Source organism: Trachemys scripta, chromosome 1 (assembly GCF_013100865.1).
Source record: "Trachemys scripta elegans isolate TJP31775 chromosome 1, CAS_Tse_1.0, whole genome shotgun sequence".
NCBI classification, from domain to species: Eukaryota; Metazoa; Chordata; order Testudines; family Emydidae; genus Trachemys; species Trachemys scripta.
Window position 1 is genome coordinate 105,353,882 of NC_048298.1, and position 27,763 is coordinate 105,381,644.

The 27,763-nt window shown below is 45.2% G+C and overlaps 1 protein-coding gene and 1 long non-coding RNA gene across 6 annotated transcripts in view; one reads left to right on the forward strand and one right to left on the reverse strand.

Annotated features, from left to right (window-relative positions):
- The window catches only part of AMN1 (antagonist of mitotic exit network 1 homolog), a gene marked incomplete at its 3' end in the record, with an annotated part of 84,143 nt that overhangs the window by 46,941 nt on the left and 9,439 nt on the right, over positions 1-27,763 (forward strand). For all 4 annotated transcript variants that reach the window (XM_034780199.1, XM_034780172.1, XM_034780189.1 and 1 more), the window contains 1 exon segment: positions 8,347-8,564. In XM_034780199.1, the coding sequence (XP_034636090.1) occupies positions 8,347-8,564 (218 nt within the window).
- LOC117882169 lies at positions 272-27,746 on the reverse strand. Of its 2 annotated transcripts, XR_004646943.1 has the most exons (4): positions 27,285-27,746; positions 3,878-3,967; positions 1,345-3,419; positions 272-1,041 (listed from the first exon to the last, which is right to left on the reverse strand). It is a non-coding gene; the product is annotated as an uncharacterized LOC117882169 (long non-coding RNA). The 2 variants fall into 2 exon arrangements; XR_004646942.1 differs by having other exon boundaries at positions 272-3,419.

The following is a 27,763-nucleotide window of genomic DNA, read 5'->3' on the forward strand; positions in this document are numbered from 1 at the left end:
TGTGGCACCTTAGAGACTAACAAATTTATTAGAGCATACTGAAACAGTACAAGTCTCAGTGATTTAAGCAGGAATTGGATTGATAGTGAAACTTACAAAGGCAGCTGACTGAACAGCTATGGCTCTTAACAAGCATCTTAACTGTTAATTAGCCAGTTATTGGGGTAACCAGTTTTATGAATGAATATTGTTTCATTCATAAAACTTTACTTATGAAGTTACATTAATAAAGAGAACAATTAAAAACATGAATATTGTTTCATTCATCAGTTCTACAAAATTGAATGTTTTATACAGTGCTCTAGTAGTTTCCCAGGTGCTGAGGTCAGGTGGACTGGTCTTTAGTTCCCCAGCACCTCCTTTTCCCCTTTTTAAGAAGGGCATTAAAGTTAGCTCTTTTCTAGTCTTCTGAAACCTCATCAATCATCTATGAGTTTTCAGATATTATTGCCAGTGGTTCTGAGATTTCTTCAGCTAATTCCTCCAGCCCCTGGGATGAATAGCATCCACCCCTGCTGATTGAATTCATTCAAATTAGTCAGAAGATCTCTGACATGTTCTTTACTTATCCTGATCTGCATCCCTTCCCCTTCATTAGTCGTCTGGTCACATTATTTTTTGTGTGAAGACTGAAGCAAAGTAGGCATTGAGCAGCTCCGCCATCTTATCGTCCGATACCAGCTCACCTTCTCCATTGAGCAACGGACATATGCTATCTCTGATCTTTCTTTATTGCCTGGCATATTTGTAGAACCCCTTCTGGTTGTGTCTAACATTTCTTCTTCGAGTGCTTGCTCATGTCCATTCCATATTAGGTGTGTGTGCTCACCACATGCACCGGTGCTGGAAGTTTTTTCCCGTAGCAGTGTCTGCAGGGGACCGGCTCTGGCGCCCTCTGGAGTGGCACCTGCATGGCACGGTATAAGGGGCGCTGCCGGCTACCCCCACCCTCAGTTCTTTCTTGCCACCAGTGACGGTGCTGGAACATCTGCTGCTTCGGCTAGCATTGTTTCGTTCTCTGTTCTTGCGAATTTTGAAAATCTGTAAAATAATTGTATATAGTTAGTAGTTTCTTAGTTAAGCACTTAGTAGTAGTTCTCAACTCTTCGTTAGTCCTGAACGGGACTCAGCTTGCGGACAGGGCATGCCCTGGTCCCCAGGCTTTAAGCCCTGCGATCGCTGTAAACAACCTATGCTCGTCAGCGATCCACATACCAGCTGCCTACGGTGCTTAGACGAGGGGCACATAAGTGACAAGTGCCATATCTGCAAATCCTTTAAACCTAGGACGAAGAAGGCATGCAAAACTCATCAAAGGGTGCTCCTAATGGAGTCGGCACTCACTCCGGCACCGGAACAGCGGTCCGACTCTGCACCGAGCACAATGGCCTCCATGCGCAGTGCTCCATTGGCGCCGTCCATGAGCTGGCTCCGGTCATGAAGGCAAAGAAGAACGTGAAGGGATGATCTCCTACATCCTGCAAGGGAAAGGAGAGGGCTGGGGTGAGCCATGACCTGTGCTGGGCAGCTCAACGCACCCTTCAGGAAGTTGGGCCCCAGCTCAAGTCAAGCGGTGCAGCCCATCCTGTACTTCACCTGCAACTCCAGATAGCAGTGCAGGTAACGACCGGCTTCAGGTGCCATCAACGCTTGAAGCCCTTCAAGCAGCTCAGGAGATCCTGACACTTCTGGTGCTGCTCACACCAGCTCCAGTGGTACCCCGGTCTCGGGAAAAACCCACTTTGGGACCTATGTGTGTGTCCCCACCCCAGTGGCACCATTCCCCATCGAGAGGGATGTCCCACCTACGCTTGCCTGCGCGAAGCCGTCACCTCATGGGACGAGAGAGTTAAGCTCAGCGGAGCCCCCTTCAGTCCCCACACTGGGGGCACCGATCGAGGGATTCGAGGCATTCCTTGCCAGTAGATTGGCACAGACATTCTGGGGCACGCGCCACCCAGCAAGATCTCCGGGACCATCCTCAACCATCTCCAAGGGCCCGGTACTGATCACGGGACAGATCAGAGAGCAGAGACCGCTGATTACTCGGTCGTCATCGCCCATCTCCTAGGAGAAGATCGCCCTTCTCAGGAGGTTCCTCCCAACAGCTGTCCCGTAGTGGCTTCAAGTCCCGTTCGACATCCCGGTACCGGTTGAGCAGTGTGAGGCATGGATTGCTGGGTGACCTACGCAGATCCGCCGAACGTCATCGGTCTCCGAAACCCTGACCAAAATGCCCAACTCGCTCGGACAGGTCGGCTTTGGGTTGCAGCGATCGGCACCAGTCGGACAAGAGCCAGCGGTCCGTCCATTCCTGGTTGCCCGGTACTGACCGCTCCGTTTCCAGCTCCGGTACGGAGCAATGTTCCCTAACTGTGGGACAAGCCCTGGTACCTATGGTGATGCCAGCATCAACAGCACCGAAACCAGTTCCTTGGTCCCAAGTGCAGTGGCCAGCACCATGGTACCCGTTGAACCCTTGGGGATTCACCGAACCGTCCCAGGCTGTCCCAATTGGTATCGGGAGCCTAGGAGAGACCAGTGGTCTCAGTATCCTGTCCCCCTCCAGTGTTCAAGGCTTCAAGGGGATAAGACTCCGCAGGTCCAGGAGGACCCAGGGGAGCAAGGTGCTGGACCACCAATGAACGTGGACGTTCCCACGGCACTGTCAGCCTCGTCTGGCGACGATGAGGACAATACCATGGAGCCCCCTCAGCCGGTTCCTCAGGATGACGCCAAAGCGCACCAGGAACTTTTGAAGAGGGTCGCTTCCAACTTGGGGCTTCAGGCAGAGGAACTAGAAGAACCTTCAGACTCTCTGTTTGATGTTCTCTGCTCCTCAGCTCCTGCCAGGGTGGTCTTACCCAGGGGTTTCCAAAATTACTAATGCCCTGTGGCAGACCCCCTCTTCCTTGGCCCCTATCTCTAAGAGGGCCGAACGCAAGTACTTTGTGCCAACCAAGGGGCATGAGTACTTATACTCCCACCCTGCCCCCAATTCCCTTATGGTAGAGGAGGTTAACCACAAAGAGAGGCAAGGACAACCCAGGGCCACCCCCAAAAATAAAGACTCAAGGAGGCTGGATCTCTTTGGACATAAGATTTATTTGTTTTCCAGCCTTCAGCTGAGAGTGGCCAACCACCAAGCCCTCCTTGGCTGGTATGACTTCAATATGTGGCAAACCATGGTCAAGTTCGAAGAGTCGCTCTTTGAGGCTTTCAAAAAGGAGTTCTGAGCGACCCTCGATGAGGACACGACCATGGCCAAGGCAGCCCTCCAGGCGGCTTCGGACACTGCTGCTGCTGCTCGCACCAGGGTTTCCACTATCTCCATGCGGCGAGCCTCCTGGCTGCTCCTCACTGGCTTGTCCTCTAAGGCTCAGCAGTCAATGCAGGACTTGCCCCTCGACTGCTGAACCCTATTTGTGGAGCAAACAGACAGCAAGTTGCATGGCCTCAAGGACTCCCGCACCACCCTGAAAACCCTGGGTCTTTACGTCCCAGCCTCGGCGTGTAAGCGGTTCAAGCCGCAGCAGCCTCAGGGCCAGGGGAGCCTGCCTTGGAAGGACCAGCCCCACAAATGAGTCAAGGGCTACAAGCGCCATCTGAGCCACCCCCTCCACCCTCTGCCCAGTTGGGCTCGACCCATGCCAAGCAAGGAGCCAAATGGTCATTTTGAGCATGCTCCCGAGGGTGACCTACCAGACTATTCCCAGGATCCATCTGTCTAAGTGTTCTCCAACCGACTTTCCCTTTTCCTCCCTGCTTCAACCGCTATAACCTTGGACCGATGGGTCCTCGGAACAGAGTTATACCCTCCAGTTCCTTTCTACCCCTCCATTGCTCAGGTGTCGGGGTATCCAGATCTACCCAGTACCTTGACAACTGGCTCCTCAAGGACAGTTCCAGGTCTCAGGTCTAAAAGGATGTTGTGGTGCTTCAGGCCACATGCCACTCTCTGGGCCTTCTGGTAAACGACAAAAAGTCAACGTTAGTGCCAGTGCAAAGGATAGAGTTTATCAGAGCAGTCCTTGACTCGACCTGTGCCAGGGTGTTCCTGCTATGGAACAGGTTCCACACGTTGACAAATCTCATCACGGAAGTCTCTGTGTTCCCTCTGACTACAACCAGGGTCTGTCTGCACCTGCTTGGCCACATGGTAGAGTGCACTTACATGGTCTGCCACACCGGGCTTCGGATGCGGCGCCTGCAACAATGGGGATGGTCTATTTCCAGTCCTGAGACCCCCCCTGGAAAAGATTGTTATCATTCCTCAGGCGATACTTACCTCTCTGCGATGGTGGACTGACCAGAGGACAGTCCTGGAAGGGGTTCCATTCGACTCGACAACCCCCCTCACTCCATCGAATTGGTGTTGGATGCCTCAGAGCTCATCTCGGCGACCTCCAGACACAGGGGACGTGGTCCCCGGAGGAGGTGAAGTTGCACATAAACATCAAAGAGCTCCGAGCAGTCCGGCTGGCGTACAGAGTCTTCCTGCCCCACCTGTCGGGCAAGGTGGTACGAGTCCTGACAGACAACACAGCCTCGATGTTCTACATCTGCAGGCAAAGGGGAGCGTGCTCATTGGCTCTCTGTCAAGAGGCACTCAAAATCCATCTGGAAGCTTATCACCTTCCCGTTGTCAAGAATATGCTCGCAGACCAGCTCAGCAGGGATTTCTCTCACCATGAGTGGTCGTTCCATGCACAGTTAGCCTGCATGATCCCAGTGGACCCTTTCGCCACCAGACAGAACAAGAAATGCCACTGGTTCTGTTCTCGGCAAGGTCTGAGCAAAGGCTCCCTCTCTGATGCCTTTCTCCTGCATGTTGACATTCCCCTCTGGTGTTGTCTAAACTGGTGATCTGCTAGGTCACTCCAGTCCTTGCTTATATTTTATTTATTTTGGTAACTAACTCTGACTTTTTGCCTGTCACTTAAAATCTATCTTTTATAGTCAATACATTTGTTTAACTGTTTATCTTTACCAGTAAGCTAGTATGAAGTGTGTGGCAAATCTACTCAGGTTTCGCAAAGGCTGTTGTATATCCACTTTCCATTGATGAAGTGGTGAACCAATTAATAAATCTGCACTGCCTGTCTTGAGCAGTGCAAGATGGTATATTCCTGAGGTACAGTGCTAGGAGCTGGGGGGGATTTGGCTCTGGTGCCTTTCTCTGTGTGATTCATGGGTGGCTCTGGGAGCATTCATGCAATCTAGCTGAGTGTGGGGTCTCCACATGCTGTTGTGCTGAGTGATGATAGCACCTGGAAGGGTATGCTGCTGGTCACTAGCAAGGCATTGTGAGAGACAGCCCAGGACGGAGAGAGTTAAGGGGTGGTCCCACAGTCCCAGGCTGCACCCCAGGGATCCCATCAGAGGATGTCTAAAGCAATGGTTCTCAACTAGGGATACGCGTATCCTTGGGCGTACACAGAGGTCTTCCAGGGGGTACATCAACTCATCTAAATATTTGCCTAAAGAAGTCAGTTCAAACTAAAGCTTCGTACAGACAATGACTTGTTCTATATAACATACATTGATATGTAAATACAATATTTGTATTCCAATTGATTTATTTTATAATTATGTGGTAAAAAGGAGAAAGTGAGCAATTTTTTCAGTAATAGTATGCTGTTACACTTGTATTTTTGTGTGTGATTTTTAAGCCAGTAGTTTTTAAGTGAGGTGTAACTTGGGGGTATGCAAGACAAATCAGACTCCTGAAAGGGGTATAGTAGTCTGGAAAGCTTCAGAGCCACTGATCTAAAGCAAAATTGCAGTGATCATGATATCAGCAAGTCACACACAATTAATAGAAACCAGACTTCTGGGTTCACTTTTAGCCATAAACTTTAAACTGGGCTTTTTAAATGCATTAGCAGGGGAGATCTCCCCATCCCTGTATTTTTACATGAAGAAAAATAAACTTTTTCTACCTATTATTTTGGATTGGAATGCTTGCGTGGTTAAAGGATGGTTGCCTGAAGCAGACCATATTACTCTTTCTAGGTAACCCAGAGTCCTTGTTCATTTAATAGGCTTATTGATTCCCCTAATTTTTTGGGAAACCAACCAGACTTGAGCTATCTGAAAAGAAGATCTTGTGCTTTGAGGAAAACCACATATCTTAGCTGGATATCTCAGCTCTACACAAAGTTATTATCTCCACCTATGTTTCCCATTTTTCTTTGAGACCAGGGCCAGCTCCAGGCACCAGCCGAGTAAGTTGGTGCTTGGGGCGGGAGATTGAACGAGGCGGCATTCCATCCAATCCTAGGGCCAGCTGCACGGCCGCTTTTTTTTTTTTAGTGTGTGTTCTGCTCCGGCTGCCCTGTAGGGGGCGGCGCAGAGGATGGGAGCGCCCTGCAGCAATTCCGGCAGGGCAGCTCACGTCCTTTCCTCCCAGCCTACGGGAGCAGCGCGGAGCCCCCCAGCAGGGGGCGGGGCCGGAGGGGCCGAGTGGCAGTGCCCCGCATAAGCCCTGGCTGCCCCTCTTCTCTCTCTCCCTCCGCTCCCTCCCCCTCCCCCACATCTGCAGCGCAGGGAGTCCCCCTGCATCCAGGCTGCAGCCACGCCGCAGGGTTTTTTTTGTTTTTTGCTTGGCCGTTTTTTGCCGCTCCTGGGTTGTGGTGTTTTTTTTTGTTTTTTTTTTTTACTTGGGGCAGCAATAAAGCCAGATCCGGCCCTGTTTGAGACCACAGTCAGATTTCTCACCCATACTCCAAAACGACAAATACTGTAATACACACTAACAAAAGAGAAAAGATAGCTGTAAACCTTAGGAAAATTGCATTATTGGCACTTCCTCAAGAAAAAGAAAAAACCTCTTTCATCTACAACCGAGGACATACCCACTGATTTTATTTATAGAGAGTAATTAATTTCAACAGAAGCCAAAGAGTGAATTTGAAGGCACAAGTTGATTGTGTGTTTGAATGTAATAATACATAACATAATGAATGTATTAGTCTAATAACTCAGTTGAAGTTTTATTTAGGTACAACAATCAAGCAGTACTTAATAGTGCACTATACATAATATAGAAATGAAACATACATTCCAATCTGAGGCTGGGAAAATGATGGGCTGCTCACTTCACTAATAACTAACTTCCCCACACTCATCTCTTATACAGTGGTTTAGAAAAAAGAAAGTCCTTTCTCATACTTCTCATACATGATTTTATTTTGAATCAATAAGACAGTAACATTTATAACTAATTTATCACTACAGGGACCATCTGTGATCAGAATTACTTCTTATTTCTTAGACATTAATTAATACATTAATCATTTGCTGTTACATTGATTATAGAACACACTTGCTATACCAAATGTTCCTGGTTCATTTGATCAATTACTAATCTTATCAATTACATTGCATTTTGAACATCCCCTATCAATTACACCATTTTGTCCATTACAACACCCATCTTAATAACAGGCCTCCCTTTATATACAATGAGTATTTACAGAAAAGAGACAAAGAAAATAACCTATTGACTGTGAAGCTCTTTTCTTGTATCTACTTTACATAGTTGATAAACTGAAGACTTCAACCATCCATTGTTTTATGAATTACAAAAATATCTGTAACTGAGTCATTATGACAGAAATAATCTGTTAGAGTCATTCCTGATAAGCTAAAAGCATCTCTTGATAGATCATTATCTTATTAATCTTAGAAAACAACTGCCACATATTGGTTAACAGTAGTCTCTTTCTGGGCATATGGACTAGATCATTTAAAGTACTGTTTAGGTTCAGCTCGAATACAAAGAATTATAAATACAAGGCATGCTGGGACTTTGGTTCACCTACAAAGAATAAAAAGGGTTATGGTCATTTGGTTCATTTATTAAGAAGTTAAATCAGTATAACCAGTTTTAAACCAATATAAGAGAGTTCAAACTCAAAAGTTGCAGTGGTTTAGCCAAACTGATTTGCTAAACCAGTGCAACTTCTGTGTGTACACATGCCCTTAGCTAAACCAATTTAAACCCAGGGTTATCTGATTTAATTGTGTGTTCTGGGGGCTTGGAGAGATTTAACCACTTAAAAATCAGTTCAGTTAAATCAGTGCAACTTTGCGAATGTAGACTAAGCCAAAAGCCCACACAGACACAAAGGGAAATAGGTAAACCAACTGTATGCAAAGTAAATAAATTGGAAAATATTCTCTATTTGTGTTATTTGTAAAAATAGTATGTAAAAATAATTCAGGCAGACTGTGACTTTTGAATTGACAGACTCATTTTTATAAAGAAGTGTTACACAATAAAATATTTTTGTAGATGAAAGCTTATTTACACAAGAATGACTTGCTTTATTTCTTCAATAGGAGTCAGAGCTCTGGCCTTGTCTTGCCCTTATTTACGTGAAGCCTCATTTAAAAGATGCTGCAATGTATCAGACAGCGGAGTTCTGGCTCTGGCGCTCAATTGCCATCTTCTACAAATAGTGAACTTAGGCAGCTGCTCAGGCATCACTGATGCATCCCTGCACGCGCTTGGACAGAACTGCAGATTTCTACACAGTGTGGATTTTTCATCTACTCAGGTAACTAAACGGCACCAATCAAAATATAAATGACAGTGACATAAATAAAATGAAGAGGTGAGTTTTATTAACTGCATTTTTGTTTAGCTGTGTTTTAGCAGGTTTTTAAGATTCAAAACGCCAAAGGCACATCTAGGTCCAAACACTATTTCCCAATGGAATGATATTAAATATGTTCTGTCTTTTGATAATATAAACATATTTTCTCCAAATATGAGTTACTACTAATGATATCGAGCCTGGAGTACAGCTGCATATTTTTCGTTAAAGCCTAGCAGGTTTTTTATCTGCTGTTGGTGTTACTCTGTGCCATAGGAATATAACAGGGTGGCCAACCTGTGGCTCCAGAGCCGCATGCGGCTCTTCAGAAGTTAATATGCGGCTCCTTACCTAGGCACTGATTCCGGGGCTGGAGCTATAGATGCTAACTTCCAATGTGCGCGGAGGTGCTCACTGCTCAACCCCCTGCTTTGCCCCAAGCCCTGCCCCCACTCCACCCCTTCCCCCAAGGCCCCTACCCCTTCCCCTGAGTCTGCCATGCCCTCGCTCCTCCCCCCCCCCATAACGTCCTGCGCATGTGAAACAGCTGATTGCGGTGGGAGGGGGGAGTAAGCACTGATTGGTTGGGGGATGCTGGTAGGTGGGAGGAGCTGGGGCTGGGGAGCGGATGGGGGGCTGCTGATGAATTACTGTGGCTCTTTGGCAATGTACATTGGTAAATTCTGGCTTTTTCTCAGGCTCAGGTTGGCCACCCCTGGAATATAATCTTACACCAGTTAATTAAATTCATGTGGCTAGAAGGACTAATTGGCCTGTGTGGGGGATAACATGCTGTATTGTATGAGTCATACAACCCATAAAAGCATAAGACAAACTATAAACTCCTGATAACTAATTTTACATCTCTCAAGGTTCAGTCACCCTTGAAAGAAAGAGTAGTGTGCAAAACCAAAGGTCTGAGTGGCATTGTACACTGAGTCATCTGCTCAGGGTTTATGCATTATTAATAATATGATCAAGACAACGCTTAATCCTTGCCAGAGCTCGGCACGTCTAGGTTTGGCAGTTCATAGCCCCAGCACCTCTGGACTTGCTGCATCAGATATGAAAGTAAAAAAATTCCTTAAGCTTCGGCACCTCTTTCATTACAAATTAAGCACTGGATTAAGCTGGGATTTTGGTCCTGTTTTGTTAATTTTTTTTCTTCAAAAAATAAGTGTCCTGGCATTTTATGTTCCATGTAAAGCTAGTTTTTTGTTTTTTTCTTTTTCCTTTTTGAGAAGCTTCTTAGTGTTCTGAATCATACAAGGCGTAGAGGAAGGCACTGTCTCAGACCCACGGAGTTAACTCTCTAATTTAGACAGACCTCACCGTTGAAATGGATCCTTTGGTGATTTTTTTCATTTAAAGGCTTGTGAAAGAAGTATGTGTTAAGGACAGGATTTGAAGGAGAAGAGGGTACTTGTCTGCTGCACAAGGAGGAGGAAATTTCCAATCGGGGGGAGCATGGAAAAATGCATGAAAACCAGAGTGGGAGAAGGAGTGGTTGGGATGGTGCCTTGGATGGACTTGTGGGAGAAAAGTGGGGATGAGGAAGAAATAAGGGTAGAGCTGTATGCAGGAATAGTGGAGAGCAGAGGTTTGCAAACTACAATGGGGTTCAGCTCTCCTGTGCGGCAAGGGAAGTGTCAGTTCCCTGATTTCCTGTCCTTCACCCTCTGCTGGAGCGAAGGGGAGAGAGCATCTCCTGGTCTGGCAATCAGACCAGTCCACCACGGGCCTTAATTTGGTGGGCATGGTGCAGCTGCCAATCAGGGGGGAGAGAGAAGGAGTGGGAATCCACTGCTTCCTCCCCTCCCTCCCTCTGAGAGAGTCACCACATGAAAATAATTGGGTGAAGGCAGGGGAATACACTGTGCTGTCTGGGGAGTCGGGTGGGAAGCCTACACTGGGGGCTGCCTCAGAGACTGGGGGAAGGAGAGTGGTGACAGTTGACCCCTAATCTAAACTTAACTATAATTCATATGCTAGTAGGGTGACCAGATGTCCCAATTTTATAGGGACAGTCCCGATTTTTGGGTCTTTTTCTTATATAGGCTCCTATTACCCCCCACCCCCATCCCGATTTTTTACACTTGCTGTCTGGTCACAATATATGCTAGCGTGCTTAAGATAGTGGTAATAATAAAAGCCATTAAAGCTGTAATGCAATTAGGGATACACAAAACATATTTTATTTGAATAGGTTTTGCAAAACAAGTCCAAAGTAGTAGGTTTGGGGGGATTTTTGATCTGTGTAACAGCATTGACTTATCGAGACCATTGGGAAATGTATTGACGCAAATAGCTTATGTAAGAAATAGGAACACTAATTATGGCCCCTCTGGAATACCAGATACAGGCAGGGAGCTGAGAGCTAACACAGATATGGACCTAGCTGTGTGGGGATGAAAGGAAAAGGTGTATAAAAAGGATGTTTGCCCAACCTTCACTGAGCACTTTGGGTTGACAGGATAGTGTAAACTGGATCCTCATATCCCACTTGTGATGTACTCCACTGGCTATTTCCTTCTGTCTTTGTTTTCAGTGGTCTCCGGGGGCTTGCGAGTATGACAACACTAGGAACTGTTGTGTTATATGTATCACTTTTTGTGCAACTGGGTTAATACTCTTGCTTATTTGGATTTTAAATCAAGTCTTCATGTCTCTATTTATGTGACTCACCAGTCTCACTCTTAAAAGTTTCATGTAGCTGTCCGAGAAAAGGACCTGTTAGTGATTTGTGCAGTTTGCACCCAAATTAATCAAAAGGCTACAGGACCCTGCTCTGGGGGCTGCCTCAGAGAGGAAGGTGGAAGAGCTGCCTCAAATCAGTGAAGAGGGACAGCTACCCCTGGGGGAAGGAGGGGAATGTAAACACTTTCGCATGAGCTGTAGTCCACGAAAGCTTATGCTCTAATAAATTTGTTAGTCTCTAAGGTGCCACAAGTACTCCTGTTCTTTTCACAGGCTTGTGTGCAGGATAGAGGGGTAGCCTGTACTAGTAGATGGGGCCAGGTGGGTTGCCTCTTTGCAGGAGAGGGAAGGAGCCTGCACTGAGAGTGGAGGACATTTGCCAGACCCGTGGGGAAAGGAGGTGGCGGCATGGGAGTCAGAAAACCCATGCTAGGTAAATCATGGGAGGCCTGGGCATGCTTCTGATAGAACAGTCCGGTCAGCCTGAGAGAGAAAGAGAACATGTAGCGAGGAGAGGGGGCTGGGAGGAGGGAGAGATTCTGCCAAGGCACCGTGCTGCCTCAGAGAGAGCAGTGGATGGAGGGATCCTGTGCTTTGGGGAGGGGGAATCATTTGCTAGATCTGAATAAGAGGTGAGGTAAGGAGCCTGCAGTGGTTTTACAGTGCAAGTTGCCATGTGATTTCCATTCCAAGGGGAGGATGGGGGAGCCTTGTTATATCCAGATCATATTATACAAGTCAGATTGGTGTCCTAGTTGGCTGCTCACATCTAGGTTTGGAAAGTGTGAATTTCAGTTTGTGTTGTCTTTAGTAAACTATGGGGAGGCACAATTGGTTTTTCTTTTTCCTTAGCTTAAGAAGACTCACTATGACAAAGTTTGAGAACGCCTAGTGTAGAGCAAAGCCATAGACCAGAGACTTGAAAGTAAGAGGAAGTCACTGAAGGATTTAAAATAGGGGAGTGACATAGTCTGGGCAATGAAAGGGAGAGAGCTGCTTTTTGCTGCAGCATTTAGTGTGCAGACTGAAGGTGAAAACTGGAAATCTGAGTATGAGAAGTTGCAAGAGATGAGCAAACAATGCACAGGGTTTTAGTGGAAGGAATGGACAAGAAAGGTTGGAGAGGTTGTGGAGGAAGAATCAACAGGGTTTGTCAAAAGCCTGGATTTGGAGGGAGAAGAAAAGAGAGGAGTCAGACATGACAGCAAGATTTCAAGCCTTAGTGACTGGGGGATAGTGGAATTATGGACTGTGATAGGGCATGGAGGGGGAGGGGAGGATGTTGGGGGCAGAGAAAGATATGGAGTTCAGTCAACACTGATGTAAGGATTTCTTTATGTTGAGTTTGAGCAAGTCATGGAGTTGAAATCTGGGGGTAGGTCTACGCTACAGGGCTAAGTTGACCTAAGTAATGCTACTCCAGCTATATGAATAACTGGAGTCGGCATAGCTTAGGTTGACTTATTGCAGTGTCTACACCACGCTGGATCAATGGAAGAAACTCTCCCGTCGACTTATCTTATGCTTCTTGTTCCGGTAGAGTACAGGAGTTGAGAGGAGAGCGATCAGCACTCAATTTAGCGGGTCTTCACTAGACCTGCTAAATCAACCCCCGGTGGATTGATCTCTCTGTGTCGATCCACCGGTAAGTGAAGATAAGCCCTGAGATTTGAGACTAATCACAACAGGTTTTTATTTTAAATACCATTCTTATCTCCTTCAGTTTCACCAGAAGTAGAAAATCAGAAATCCTTCTGAACGTCTCTTCTAGTATCTTTATTAATATTGTTAGTACCTGTTAGTAGATATTAACCATTTTAGTCCCCTTTTCCTTTTTGTGTTTTTAATTCTTGACATATTAACTATTCTCCCAAAATCTTTATGGTGTTAGCAAAAAGTGTGTTTGAACAATAAGGCAAGAGTGTTGCTTTATAACCTGAGAGTGACCTGTGTTTAGGAATTTCACATGATTATCAGACTGTACTTCGTTAAGACTGGTGCCTCCAAGTATGTGGTAAAATAGATGTCCAGGGAAGAAGTACCCTCAAACTAGTAAAAGTGTCAGCAGAAATAGAGAAAGAGAGAAGGTGGGTGAGGTAATAATCTTTAATTGGACCAACTTCTGTTGGTGAGAGAGACCAGCTTTTCTTCAGGTCTGAGAAATGTTTCTCCTCATCTCTCTAATATCCTGGGACTGACATGGCTACAACTCCTCTTCCTCTTTAACGTTCATTGACTCAGTATAAGGAAACAATTAGCTTTTGTTTATCACAGGTCAAAACTGTTAAAGAGGATAGTTCTTGGGAATGGTTTCGATAACTTTTAAAATAATATAGACACTTTCAGATCTGAAATTCTTTCACAAGCTTTCAAAGTGCTGAATCATTTCTGGGTTTGTCTTCACATGTAGCTCTTTAGAAGAAGACTACTATACCAATGGGAGTCAGTGTAGTTAATCCACCTCCTCAAGAGGCAGTTGCTATGTTGATGAAAGAAGCTCTCCTGTCGACATAACCTCCCATGTACACAGTGCTAAGCTGGTATAACTAAATTGTTCAGGGATGTGGATTTTTCACACCCCTGAGCAACATAGTTATACTGATATATATCTGAAGTGTAAACCTGGCCTCAATCTTGGGAAAGCTGTGACAGAAAAAAATTTGTCAGTGGAGCTCCCTCACAAATGCTGCTGCCATGAAAGCTAGGGATTTGTGCTTTCTCTGGCTTCTCTTCAAGTTTCTGCCAAGCAAAGGTAATTCAAAAAGGCTAACAAGCCTGGAGTTGCATGGGACCCTGAGTCAGAGACAAGTTGAAATATGAGACTGTTTGTGTTCCAGTGCTGTGTGATATTAAGTAGGAGCTGAGCCCTACTGATTGAGAGCTGTCTGGAGATAATAATTTGTCCCATCAGGTATAAGGAGAATTACCAGCAATTTTCCCACTATTGGTCTAGCATAAGTGCAGCTCCATTCATTTCTCAGTGATGGAAGCACTAACAAAGACTAGAACTACTAGTGCAGGAAGTGAAACCAGATATTCTAGGGGTAACAGAAACAGGGCAGAATAGTAACCGTGACTGGAGTATATAGGTATTGAAGGGTACGTGCTGTTCAGGAAAGACAGAGGTGAAGGTAAAGGCAGTGGTGAGCTGGAGCCGGTTCCCACCAGTTCGCAAGAACCGGTTGTTAAATTTAGAAGCCAGTGTAGAACCAGCTGTTAAAGGTGCGGGTGGGTGGGCAAACAACTCCGGTCCGTGGGCCACATCAAGCCTGCAGGACCGTCCTGTCCCCTGCCTGAGCTCCCAGATGGGGAGGCCGACGCTCCCCCGGCCCCTCCCCCGCTTCCCCTTCCACCCCCCGCCACAGAGCCTCAGAGTGCCGAGCCGCTGGTGCCAGCACTCTGGGCAGCTCGGCTCCTGCCGCTTTGAGCGGCAAGGTAAGGGGAGAGGGCTGCGAGCTCCAGCGGGCCGCGCGGCATGACCCAACATCCTTACATGCTGCCCTGAGCAGCATGGTAAGGGGGCAGGCCGGGGCTGGGAGGAAGGGTTGGATAAGGCAGGGGCCAGGCAGGGAGCAGTTGGAGAGGGCGGAGATTCTGTGGGGGCGGTCAGGGACTGGGGAAGGAGGGGGTTGGGTAGGTGTGGGAGTTCCGGGGGTCTGTCAGGGTGGTGGTGGATGGGGTCGGGGCAGTCAGGGGACAGGGAGCGGGGCGAGTTGGGTAGGGGCAGAGGTGAAAGTACGCCGGTACGCCCCGGTTCGGTGTACCGGCAAGAGCCAATGCACCATACTGGGGTGGCCTGGCTTCCCCAGGGGGCAATTTAAAGCGCCTGGGGCTCCCAGAGTGCCACTGCTGGAGCCCTGGGGTAGGGCTGCGGGGCCCTGGGAGCTATTTAAAAAGTCCGGGGCTCCCACTGCTTCTACCGTCCTGGCCCTTTAAATAGCTGCCAGAGGCCCGCCGCCACTACTCTAGGGCTCCGGCGGCTATTTAAAGGGCTGGGGCTCCAGCTGCCTCTGCCGCCCCGGTCCTTTAAATAGCTGCTGGAGCCCCGCCGCTTCCCCAGGGCTCCGGCAGCTATTTAAAGGGCCGGGGCGGTAGAAAGGGGAGCCGCGGGCCCTTTAAATAGCCCCCAGAGCCCCAGGCTGCTGCTGCTACCCCAGTGGCGGAGGGGGGAGGAGAAACTTGCGGGTTCTGAGGGGGGCAGTTGGGGGCAGGACGTGGGTTGGAGTCGGACAGGTGGGTGGGTGGGTGGGGAGACAAGTACGTGGGGCTTGTACTCACCACGCGGTTCCCTACCAGGTCTACCAGGAGACAGGTAACAGAGGCTGCACTGGGATAGTGCTTGTGGTCTGCTAAAGGCCCCTAGGATCCAATTTGGATATGAAGAGAGACCTAGTTAATATTTTTATGAAATAAATACAGCTGGGAATTGTGTAATTATGGCAGATTAATTTCTCAGATATAGACTGGAGGGCAAGTGCTACTTCTAATGGTAGGGGCCAGATAGTCCTGCATGTGATAGTTGACAGATTTCTTCACCACATAGTCACTGAACCTATTTTAGATTTAGTATTGATAAGTAGTGAGGACTTCATAAAAGATGGGACACTAGATGGGAAAGGCTCCAAGTTACTACAGATAATTCTTTCCCAGGTGTCTGGCTGGTGGGTCTTGCCCATGTGCTCAGGGACTAATTGATCACCATATTTGGGGTCAGAAAGGAATTTTCCCCCAGACTGCAGAGACCCTGGGGGTTTTTCACGTTCCTCTGTAGCACGTAGCATGGGTCACTTGCTGGTTTGAACTAGAGTAAATGGTGCATTCTCCGTACCTTGAATAGATTATGGGCCTATTGCAGGAGTGGGTGGGTGAGGTTCTGTGGCCTGCAATGTGAAGGAGGTCACACTCGATAATCATGATGGACCCTTCCAGCTTTAAAGTCTGAGTCTATTTGTTCTTGACAAATCCATTCTGGCCATTACTTATAACCCTATTATCCTGTAGGTGCTTACAAATTGATAGTTTAATACTTTGTTTATCTTTCCAGGAATCAAAGTTAGGTCTATAACTCCCCAGGTCCTCTTTGTTCCCCTTTTTAAAGACAGGTACTGTCTTTGCCCTTCTCCAGTCATCTCACTTGTCTTCCAGGAGTTCTCGAAGATAATTACTAATGGTTCCGAGATTGCTTCAGCTGGGTCCTTAAGAACCTTAGGATGAACTTCATCAGGCCCTGCTGACTTGATTATATCTAACGTATCTGAATATTCTTTAACCTCTTCTTTCCCTATTTTGGCAAGAGGCACACCTTCCCTCTTGTTGTTAATATTAATTGTGTTCGGTGCCTAGTCACCAATAACCTTTTTAGTGAGGACTGGAGCAGGACAGATATTAGCACCTCAGTGAAGTTCTGGAACAGCCTTCTTGGGGGAAGAGTGTGGGCAAAAAGCCTATTTGACTTCAAGACTGAGCTTGATAAGTTTATGGAGGGAATGATATGATGAGACTGTCTACGATGGCACTTAGCGAATCTGTGACTGCTGGTGATGGGACACTAGATGGGGAGGGCTCTGAGTTACTACAGAGAATTTTCTCCCAGCTGTCTGGCTGGTGGGTCTTGCTCACATGTTCAGGGTCTAACTGATCGTCATATTTGGGGTCAGGAAGGAATTTTCCCCTGGGTTACTTGCAGGTTTAAACTAGTGTAAATGGTGGATTCTCTGTAACTTTAAGTCTTTAAACCAGGATTTGAGAACTTCATGAACTCAGCCAGAGGTTGTGGGGCTATTACAGGAGTGGGTGGGTGAGGTTCTGTCTGCCTGTAATGTGCAGGAGGTCAGACTAGATCAGGGGTTCTCAAACTTCATTGTACCGTGACCCCCTTCTGACAACAAAAATTACTTCACTTATTAGTTTTTTATAAGCTTAATTCTTTTCCTTTGCTGTCCCCTCAGAGAACTAAACATATTCTTCAGTCCTCATATTGTGTATTTTCTGCCTACCATGTTATACATTGTGGATAAGAGTGTTCAAGCCCTTATATGGGCGCATATAGGGAGGGAGAGCATACAAAGACCTTCCTCCCACCTACACGCAGCCTACTGGACGAGAGGAGCTGGGATAATCTTAAAGGATGGTTCAGGATGTAAAGTTCCCATGTATGTCATGCCACTTAGATTGGGGTGGGACTGTGTTTCCCTGAGCCTAACTCTGCATGGAGTGGGACATTTCTGAATCCTTCCTATGCAGGCCAGAGACTAAAACCACAGTTTTGCCCTGTGTTATATGGGAAGTTTTTCTTTACTTCTGGTGGGTGGCTCACACGTGGATTATCTGTGTTGCCCTTGTGCCTAATTGCTCGATTTCAGTTAGCTTTATATTTGTGTTGGTGTGTCTTCATTTATTATTTTAATCATAGAATCATAGGACTGGAAGGGACCTCGAGAGGTCATCTACTCCTGTCCCCTGCACACATGGCAGGACTAAGTATTATCTAGACCATCCCTGACAGGTGTTTATCTAACCTGCTCTTAAAAATCGCCAGTGATGGAGATTCCAGAACCTCCCCAGGCAATTTATTCCAGTGCTTAACTGCCCTGACAATTAGGAAGTTTTTACTAATGTCCAACCTAAACCTCCCTGCTACAATTTAAACCCATTGCTTCTTGTCCTATCCTCAGAGGTTAAGGACAATTTTTCTCCCTCCTCCTTGTAACAACCTTTTATGTACTTGAAGACTATTATCATGTCCTCTCTCAGTCTTCTCTTTTCCAGACTAAACAGACCCAGTTTTTCCAATCTTCCTTCATAGGTCATGTTTTCTAGACCTTTAATCATTTTTGTTACTCTCATCTGGACTTTCTCCAGTTTGTCCACATCTTTCCTGAAATGTGGCACCCAGAACTGGATACAATACTCCAGTTGAGGCCTAATCAGCGCGGAGTAGAGCGGAAGAATTACTTCTTGTGTCTTGCTTACATCACTCCTTCTAATACATCCCAGAATTATGTTTGGTTTTTTTGCAACAGTGTTACACTGTTGACTCATATTTAGCTTGTGGTCCACTATGACCTCCAGATCCCTTGCCACAGTACTCCTTCCTAGGCAGTCATTTCCCATTTTGTATGTGTGCAACTGATTGTTTCTTCCTAAGTGGAGTACTTTGCATTTGGCCTTATTGAATTTCATCCTGTTTACTTCAAACCATTTCTCCAGTTTATCCAGATCATTTTGAATTATAATCCTATTCTCCAAAGCACTTGCAACCCATCCCAGCTTGGTATTGTCCACAAACTTTATAAGTGTACTGTCTATGCCATTATCTAAATAATTGATGAAGATATTGAACAGAACCGGACCCAGAACTGATCTCTGCGGGACCCCACTCGTTGTGCCCTTCCAGCATGACTGTGAACCACTGGTAACTACTCTCTGGGAACAGTTTTCAAACCAATTATGCACCCTCCTTATAGTAGCTCCATCTAGGTTGCATTTCTCTAGTTTGTTTATGAGAAGGTCATGCGAGACAGTATCAAAAGCCTTACTAAAGTCTAGATATACCACATCTTCCGCTTCGCCCTGTCCACACGGCTTGATACCCTGTCAAAGAAAGCTATCAGGTTGGTTTGACAAGATTTGTTCTTGACAAATCCATACCGACTGTTACTCATCATCTTATTATTTTCTAGGTGTTTGCAAATTGATTGCTTAATTATTTGCTCCATTATCTTTCCGGGTACAGAAGTTAAGCTGACTGGTCTGCAATTCCCCAGATTGTCCTTATTTCCCTTTTTATAGATGGGCACTATATTTGCCCTTTTCCAGTCTTGTGGAATCTCTCCAGTCTTCCACGACTTTTCAAAGATAATCGCTAATGGCTCAGATATTTCTTCAGTCAGCTCCTTGAGTATTCTAGGATGCATTTCATCAGGCCCTGGTGACTTGAAGACATCTAACTTGTCTAAGTAATTTTTAACTTGTTCTTTCCCTAATGTTTTGTATTCATTTAATTGTATGGCAGTTTCATGTCTGTTGATTTTTGTGACATATAAATGTTTCAAAGAAATGATATCACACTTTGAGAGTCTAACGGACAAATTCTGTGATCTTTGCTATTTCCTTCCTCAGGCAAAACTTCCAGTAAAAATAAATTCTCATACTACAAAAGCAGCTAAATGTCAGCTGAGCTAGATTTACTGTTTAAATGGCAAAACACTTAGTGTTATTTGTAGACAAGCAAAAAAGAACAAATTAATTTAACATACACAGAATGCAACGTTATTGAATATTTCCATGAGAAAAATTCACGGTGTTATAAATTGGGTTAAGCCTAATTTACACCTGGTGGGTCTTACCCCTGCACTTCTTTTAAGATAGTTGCAACAGTTCAGCTCCTTGATGAAATAATAGCAGTCCCTGCCCAAAACAAAGGCATATCCAAGGCCACTGAACAATGTAGGCATTGTTAGGCTGAGGAGCCTTGCTAGATAATCTCTGAGTGCGAAGAGAGTGGGTGAGAGACAAGCAGAGAGGCACACAGAAACAAAGGAGGAAACTCCAGATGCAGCATGGAAAAAACTCACTGTGTGGCCTGAGAGAAGCATGGAAGGGTGCCTTTGGGTTGGATGCTGGCTAAATGAGGTTAGGGGCTGTGAGCAAGGAAATAACCTCCTGTTATTTGGTTCCTCTTGTATTCAGGGAAACAGGACTTTGTATAGTTTTGTAAATAAACAAAATTGCATTAAAGTAGTACTTGGCTCCATCACCAAGGTATCCTCCCAACAGAAACAATCTACAAGTTCTCGTATTTTTGGTTAGTCAGTTGAGTGAAAGGGGGGGTAACATTAGGTTAATTGGGAATCAACAAAGCAAAATTTACCATTTTTATAAATATGTCTTTATCTCACTTCTGGTTTATGATGAAATAAACAAACTATTCAAAGCGCATTTCTGTGGTTCTTGTGGTTCATATGTGGCAGATTTTTGCTACCAATTTTCTTGAGGCGTTAGGTGATTAGGCTCAGGCCACAGGATTGTTTGCGGAGGAGATGACGAAACAAGTGTTTAAGTTTTAAAGCTTTATTAATAAAATAACAAAATAACAGCGGTGAGTGATGGGAGCTTTCATGTAACTCAGAGGAAGGAAGAAAGCATTAGTGCCCCAAGCCCTAACCCACTTTTATACTTACACACACTTTCCCGGAGGCTGGCCAAGCCTAGGTGTAACATATGAAGAAGAGGGGGAAGGGTGGATGGGAGTTTTGTTCTGGGCCCAGGTTGTTTGAGTTCCACTGCTGATCTCCAAATTGCTTCAGCTTTTAGGAGGGTTTTAAGTTTTGGGGTTTTATGGGGGTGTTTTGTTTAGGGACCTTTGTTTTTGATGCTTTTTGTGCTAGTTAAAACCGGCTTTTTGTGGTCTCCTTGACTTTCCAAAACACACTGGCTAGACTTTGTTGTTGTTGTTTTTTTGCGGGGGAGGAGGAGTTGTGATGGCTTTTGTTAGCCTTGCTTGTTATGGGCTGTCTTTGCAGGTTTGTTTACCTGATTTTTTTTTTTTTTACGGCTGGTTGGTGGATTTTGGGCGCCCTTCTTTCTTGGCAGGCAGCCGAGAGTTAGATGTGTTCTATGGCCTTGAGCTGGCTGGAGTTAGTGTTTTATTTTTGGGCCTAGCAGGAGCGTGGTGTTAACCCATATTTTTCCCTTTGGCCTTTTGCGACCTGCAAAGGAATTTTTCATTTTACACTTATTTACACCTTTGACCCATCCCAAAATGTTTTGCGATGCTTGCAATAGCGTTAGCCCTATACAGTGCTGATTTGCCTTTTCCAGGGGATCCCTGGGGGGCAGAAGTCATTGGGGTGTAACAGTGCCCCCCCCCCTTGACCCCGAATCAACATTTTGTTGGGAGGGGTCACCACTTAGGTTTTTATCCTTTCTCTGAGACACTTGCATACACTAGCCAATAATGACTTTTGGCTTTATTAGTAACATAGCATAACATATTTCCCTGTTGACATAGATGCCCCCTCTGGATGACTGTGGCAAAGGCAGCTTTTTTGAGGTTAAATGTGTGCTGCAACACCGCGAAGGAGGCATTTGTCTGGAATATGGAAAGTTGCTCTCGGGTGTGCGCCAATGGGAGGAACACATTGGGCGTTATTTATGAAAAATTAAACACAACCATAGTTAGAAACATCAACAGTCTGTTGCATAATGGCGGGCCAGTGCACTGAAAAATTTTGTGTTTGTGATTTTAACAGCAAGTTGTGAAGCACGCTGGGATCGGTAGTTCTCCAAACACACGCTGAGGTATTGGTAAACAGATGTGTTGCAGTGGGGGCATATTCCAATGCCTCCCCTTCCCAACAGATGTCCTGACCCACTTCATAATAGCGGCCCGGCACTGCCCTTTTTTTACACACCATTTGAGGGGGTTTTATAGGTCAGAGTTGCCAGGTGTTGCCCTCTTAAATCCATATGTGCTGATAGTCCAGGGATTAACACTGTAACCATATTTTAATGCCAGCTGTCAATGTGGAGCATTGACTTGGATGGCATGTTAAACTTTTTTGTGACATTGAATACCTTCCTGTGTACCTTCCCATTGGTAGTCCATTTGAGCCATCTTTCCCAAATTTTTCCCTCCCAGTGGAACCGTAAGTGTTGGCAGTACGGATGGAGGTCTTCCTCCTTCAGAGGTAGGGGCCACTGTTCCCAGGCTCCTTTTATTCTTACAGACCGCAAACATATTACAAGTTACGCGTCATTTATGAAAAATAAAGAGTTAGGGTCCTTTCCCTTTCCTGGCACCTTCCTTATTAATTTTCCGAGAACTGGGTGCATATTGGGTGGAGGGCTTCTTGGTGGTTTCCGATACGGTCAGAACTTGGCATCCGTTAGGGTACATTCTCGGCAGAATGTACATTATTTTTCCGGGGTGTTACCAACAGTGCACCGGGGGGGGTTACGAAGCACCCAAAGAAGAAGTGTGATTGGTCAGTTTACATTTAGCTAGAAGTTCAGGGGGGTCACAGAACGCTCAAAAGGAGAAGCTGCATTTAACTAGAATTATTTTCTTCATACAAGCGGTTATTATATTTCATCAGCCATACTCATATTTCATTAGTGCTGCTGCTGGGGCTTTTTATTCTTTTCCTCCTTGGCCCCCCTCCTTCCTCTGATCATGTCCGAGACTGGCAACGAACAAGACACTTAGTTTGGTTCAGGCTTGCAGCCTGCAAGGTGGGCCTATATGACGAGTCTTCGCCGATGTTCTGGTCGGTGCAAGGGAGGCTAGCCAGGCCTATTCCCCTACAGTGGCGATGGGACGTAATGTTGTTTCCTGGGGTGTTGCCTGGGGAGGTGCGGGGCCCTTCTGGGTTGATTTCATTTGGGATTTAGTTGGGGAGGGACACGCAGGGCTGGGGGACCTGAGGCTCGTGGCCGCCCCTGGAAAAATATCCAGGTAATACGTGATGCCACATTTTCAGGATGCTAAGCCACAATTGCACCCCCTGCCAATGGATAATTGACCCTATTTTTTTTTTTTTATGGCTAATTTTGAACAATGGTAAAATTAACAAAGGAGGATAAAAGTGTCGGAAACCCGAGGATTCCCATAGATATGTGCCATTATACATATATTGTATTACACTAATACATTTTGCAGGCCTGAAGCAGCAAGAGCGGTCCCACCACTCCTGTTTAAGGTGTTTCTGGGCTTTTGCTATTCTGCTTGGTTTTGTTAACAAAGCAAAAAGAAGGAAAAGAACAAACATTATAAATGTTTTTATTGGGGAAACTGAGGCACAGAGGATAAATTTTGTACATTAGTTTTTTTGCTTTTGCCCTTCCTGGCTTTTGTTATGGGTGTTGTTTGCCTGGTTTAGGAGGTCGCAACAACAATATTGCGTTCAGGGGCTAGGGGCTGCTATTGCTTGCCAAAGGGCCTTCCATTTTGCTTCAAGACACCACATGAGGAACAGAGTATGTTTTTTGGGGATTTAAGGGAGGATTGAGGCCACCCACCAGGTATTTTGCTGTGGCCCTACTGTTTTGATCTGGACTATGCATTGCCTTCACGGCTCCTCCCCTCCAGCCTTATGCCACACTGTGGCTTGGGCCCTATTGGCAGCTCGAACCATGAAGAGCTTTTGGAGGTACTTATTTTTTTTAATAATTGTAATTATTTAGATAATTCCATAGATAGCCGAAAACCCGGATGGTTCAGACAGGTGGCTGGTCCACAACTGAGGCCCACGATGCCATGACCAGACATCTAGGAAGAAACATATGTTTTGAATTGATTGGCATGTGCCCATTTTAATTTGCTGGGTAGCTGAAGCTGGTGCACTACTGGGGAGATGCGACTTACAATGGGGTACGGACCCACCCACTTTATGTTTAGAGTAAATTTTTTTTTTAAATTACCCCACATTATTGGACGACCAAAAAGGATGTGGTAGGGGAATTATTCTTAGCCAGGGGATAGATGGCAGTGGGGTTCCCCAACGTATTTTCCCCAAAATATCCTTATATTGAGGTTTTATGGGTTTGGAGGTAGTAGTGGTTGAGCAGCATTTTAAGTTTTGAATTTTAGGAGGGTTTTTTTGTAAAAAATTTAAGACATTAATTACGCAAAAGGTTTAATTTGTGAAACGTACTTATTTTAATTTTTTATTGTTTTTATTATGGTATACCAGTGGGCTGAGGCGGTTTATTATGGCACAAGGTTTTGTTTATTTTGATTTTAGGGAGTGGCCCCTTTTTTTTTTAATTTGTTTTTGTATTAGGCTGTTTTGTAGCTGGGACAGGGAGCTTAACTTATTTTTAATTACCTTTAGGTTTATAGTTTATATAATTTTTGCTTTAAAACCATTTTTTTTAACATGTTGTTTGCTGCCTGAGGATTTTTTTTTTTTTTTTTTTTTTTTTTCTTTTTATTTATTTTTTTTTTTTTTTTTTTTCCTAATAAATTTTTTTTTTTTTTTTTTTTTTTTGCAGCATTTAATACACAACAGTGCTAGGAACAATACAAAACAAAACATTGAACACAAAACACAATTTCTATTGTGACTGTAGATTTATGGTATTTTGGGTTGCTCTTTAGCTGATATTAGCTTTTTTGATTTTTTTGAAAGACAAAAAGAACGTGTTTTTACCCCTTTGGGGGTGGCAGATTTTTGCTTAAAATATTTTTTTTTAATAAATACCCCTTGCTGATGGCAGGCAAAATCGAGGAATTACCATCATATTTTTTTGTGTTTGTTTTATAGGCAGGCCAGGTTTTAATGGTTTTTACCTTTTTTTAGTTAGATAATTTGTATTAACACAGACGCTTTTTGGCTTGCTTTTGGATTCAAAGCTATTAGTAGCTCAGAGACTCTGTCTTAAAAGGGACACAATTAACTTTTACCAGGGTTTTGATTACCTTTAATTTTTAATTTTTGTTTTTAAAACACACAATGATTTGAAAAAGGAAAACATAACCTATTGTGGCTTCCTTTGGAGCCCTAATAGGATTTTAATTAAGTAGTATGGTATGCTTGTATTTTTTTTTTTTTTTTTTATAATATACACATGTTTTGGGGAAAATGTACATTTTGTTTACACTGCTTTGTTTTTACATAGCTGTATATAGATTACATTCCCTTTATACATTTGGGGCAGTTAAGTTTTAATAGAACCCCCTTAGGTTCTTTTAGCAAATTTGACTACTAAATTGTTTATAATTAAATGATTTTAATTAGATAGGGGTTTTTTTGCTTGGATCATTTATAGACATTCTCCTGAAAAAGGGCCCATTTTTCCTTCAGAATGGCTTCAAAGAAACCAAGAATTTTTTTAAATAATATTTTTACAACTTTAACTGCTCAGTTTCCTCCAGCATTTACAGAGTTAACTTTTTTCCTTAATTACTTGCTTATTTTTTAAAATGATACTTCAATTTACTTAGATTTTATTATTTTAAGGACTGTTTTAGGGATTTGAATTCCCCATATTTGCACTTACTCCTTTCCTTACTCCTGCCACTATGCCCTTAAGGCTTCCAACCTGTTTTTTATTTTTTTTATTTATTGCCTGCCTGCTTGTTTGGGCCCGATCCTGGTTTTTTATGGGCACAGGCTTTGTTCCACTACCAATTTAGCAAGGACAGTGGGCTTCTTAACTAGCCCCCCACCCCTTCTGGTTCTTGTCCCTTTCCTTTTTGTAATTACCCCAAGGGGTGCTTTTCTTGTAGTTGGGGGTGCTGTACATATGACCTTCTCCCCCTTCACCCGCTGGACCTCTCCTCGGTCTTAATGAGGGCCACTATAGGGGTGCAACAAGGTTTCGCCCAAAATTGAGGATTCTTACAAAGGGAGAGATCAAAGCCCTCACAAGGGTTACCTGAATTATCCCCCGTGAGCCTCGCCATCTGGACAGAACGCACAGCCAATTGATGTTTTAACTGTTCAATTTTTTTTTATGGTGAGCACAGTGCCGTTGCAGCGTATGCTGAGCACAAATAGTCAAGTCTTTGATTAGTTCCTGAAGGACCAGTACTTGCTTAGCTAGTGCTTTTAGGCGGGTGCGTTCCTCCTTTTCCACCTGGAAGTTCTGTTTTAAGGCCTGCGATTTGTCCTGGGCATAGGCTTGGGTTGCAACCTGGTTAGTAATTTGCACTTTTAGTTGCTTAATTTTTACCAGCTGTTGAGTACACACCTCTTCCCTTCTCCCCAACTCCTCTTTTTCTCCCGACAACATCTGATACCGCATGGCTGCTGCAGTCCAAATTAATTCCACAGCTGCCCCTAGGTTTTTGCCCTTTACCTTTTTATACTTGGCATAAGGGTCTAATAAATCCTGCCAAGTCTGCACTCTTTTTTGAAGATTTGCCACGAAACCCCATGGATTGTATCTCACCTTGGTGAGAACTCTCTCCAGCCGGGAGAGGTCTTCACCCCACCTTTGAAAGAGGCAGCAGGGTCCCGTCCCTTTTTGCTGCCTCTCCTGTGGCTTGGGCATCAGGTTCACCTGCCTCCTGTGACGCCAGCTGACCCGGGCAGCCGACTACCATGTCCGCGCTCCCTAATGCCCATAGTTCCGACATTGAACCCATCGCTGATGCCATCGCCCATGACTCCAGGACTCCTGAGTCCGCAGCGGTACCCTTCTGTTTCCTGAACGTGTTGTCACAATCCGTTAGTACAACTCTTAAGATTTCTTTATTACTTGAGATTTTACGTAGCTCACGCCAGCACCGGGGCTTCCAATGTTACCCCACTGGGCCAGAGGGAGAGACGCTAAGCCTCCCTCCATATTACACGGTGGTTCTTTAACACCGAGGGTCCATACACCAAATGCCCCCCTGAGCTCAGCGAGAAACCCAAAGCTCTCCTCTGCAAGTGCCCCTTTCAGGCTGAGCAAGAAACCCAAAGCTTCCCCCTTCTACTTAGTTACACTACGACTGAGGGTGTATGCACCGAGGATTGTCCCTGTTACTTGGAACGAGGATCTTTAAGTCCTTCTTCTATTGCCCAGCACTTCTACAACAGGGGGAAGACCCACCTGCTCCCTTCCCCCGCCGATCGGGGTGGAGAGCGGAATGCTAAACCTCCCTCCGGTTCTCAGCCATGCTACGACTGCGGGTGGGGCACACCTGTAATTATAAAATCCTCAACATGAAATACCAACAGTGCCGGCAGATCAAACATGAAATACCAAGGGCAGAACAGTTGGTGCACTCCGCAGGGCTCCCCTCCGCCCTCTGCAATTCTCCACCAAACTGTGGCAGATTTCTGTTACCAATCTGCCTGAGATGTCAGGTGATCAGGCTGAGGCCACAGCATTGTTTGGGGAGGAGATGATGTGAAACATCAAGTGTTTAAGTTTTAAAGCTCTATTAATAAAATAACAAAATAACAGCGGTGAGTGACGGGAGCTTCCACGTCACTCAGAGGAAGGAAGAAAGCGTTAGTGCCCCAAGCCCTAACCCATTTTCATACTCACACATGCTCTACCCAAGGCTGGCTAAGCCTGGGTGTAAAGTACGAAGAAGAGGGGGAAGGGTGGACCGGAGTTTTGTTCTGGGCCCAGGTTGTTCGAGGTCCGCTGCTGATCTCTGAATTGCTTCAGCTTTTAAGAGGGTTTTAAGTTTTGGGTTTTTTGGAGGGTGTTTGCTTATGATGCTTTTTGTGCCAGTTAAAACTGGCTTTTTGTGATCTCCTTGACTTTCCCAAAACACACCGGCTAGACTTTGTTGGTTTTTTTGCTTTTCATTGTGCTGGCGTTCGTTTGCCTTGCTTGTTATGGGCTGTCTTTGCAGGTTTGTTTAGCTGAATTTTTTTATTTTTTTTTTAAGACTGGTTGGTGGATTTTGGGCCCCCCTCTTCCTTGGCAGGCAGTCGAGAGTCAGATGTGTGCTGTGGCCTTGAACTGTCTGGAGTTAGCGTTTTATTTTTGGACCTAACAGGAGCGAGGAGTTAACC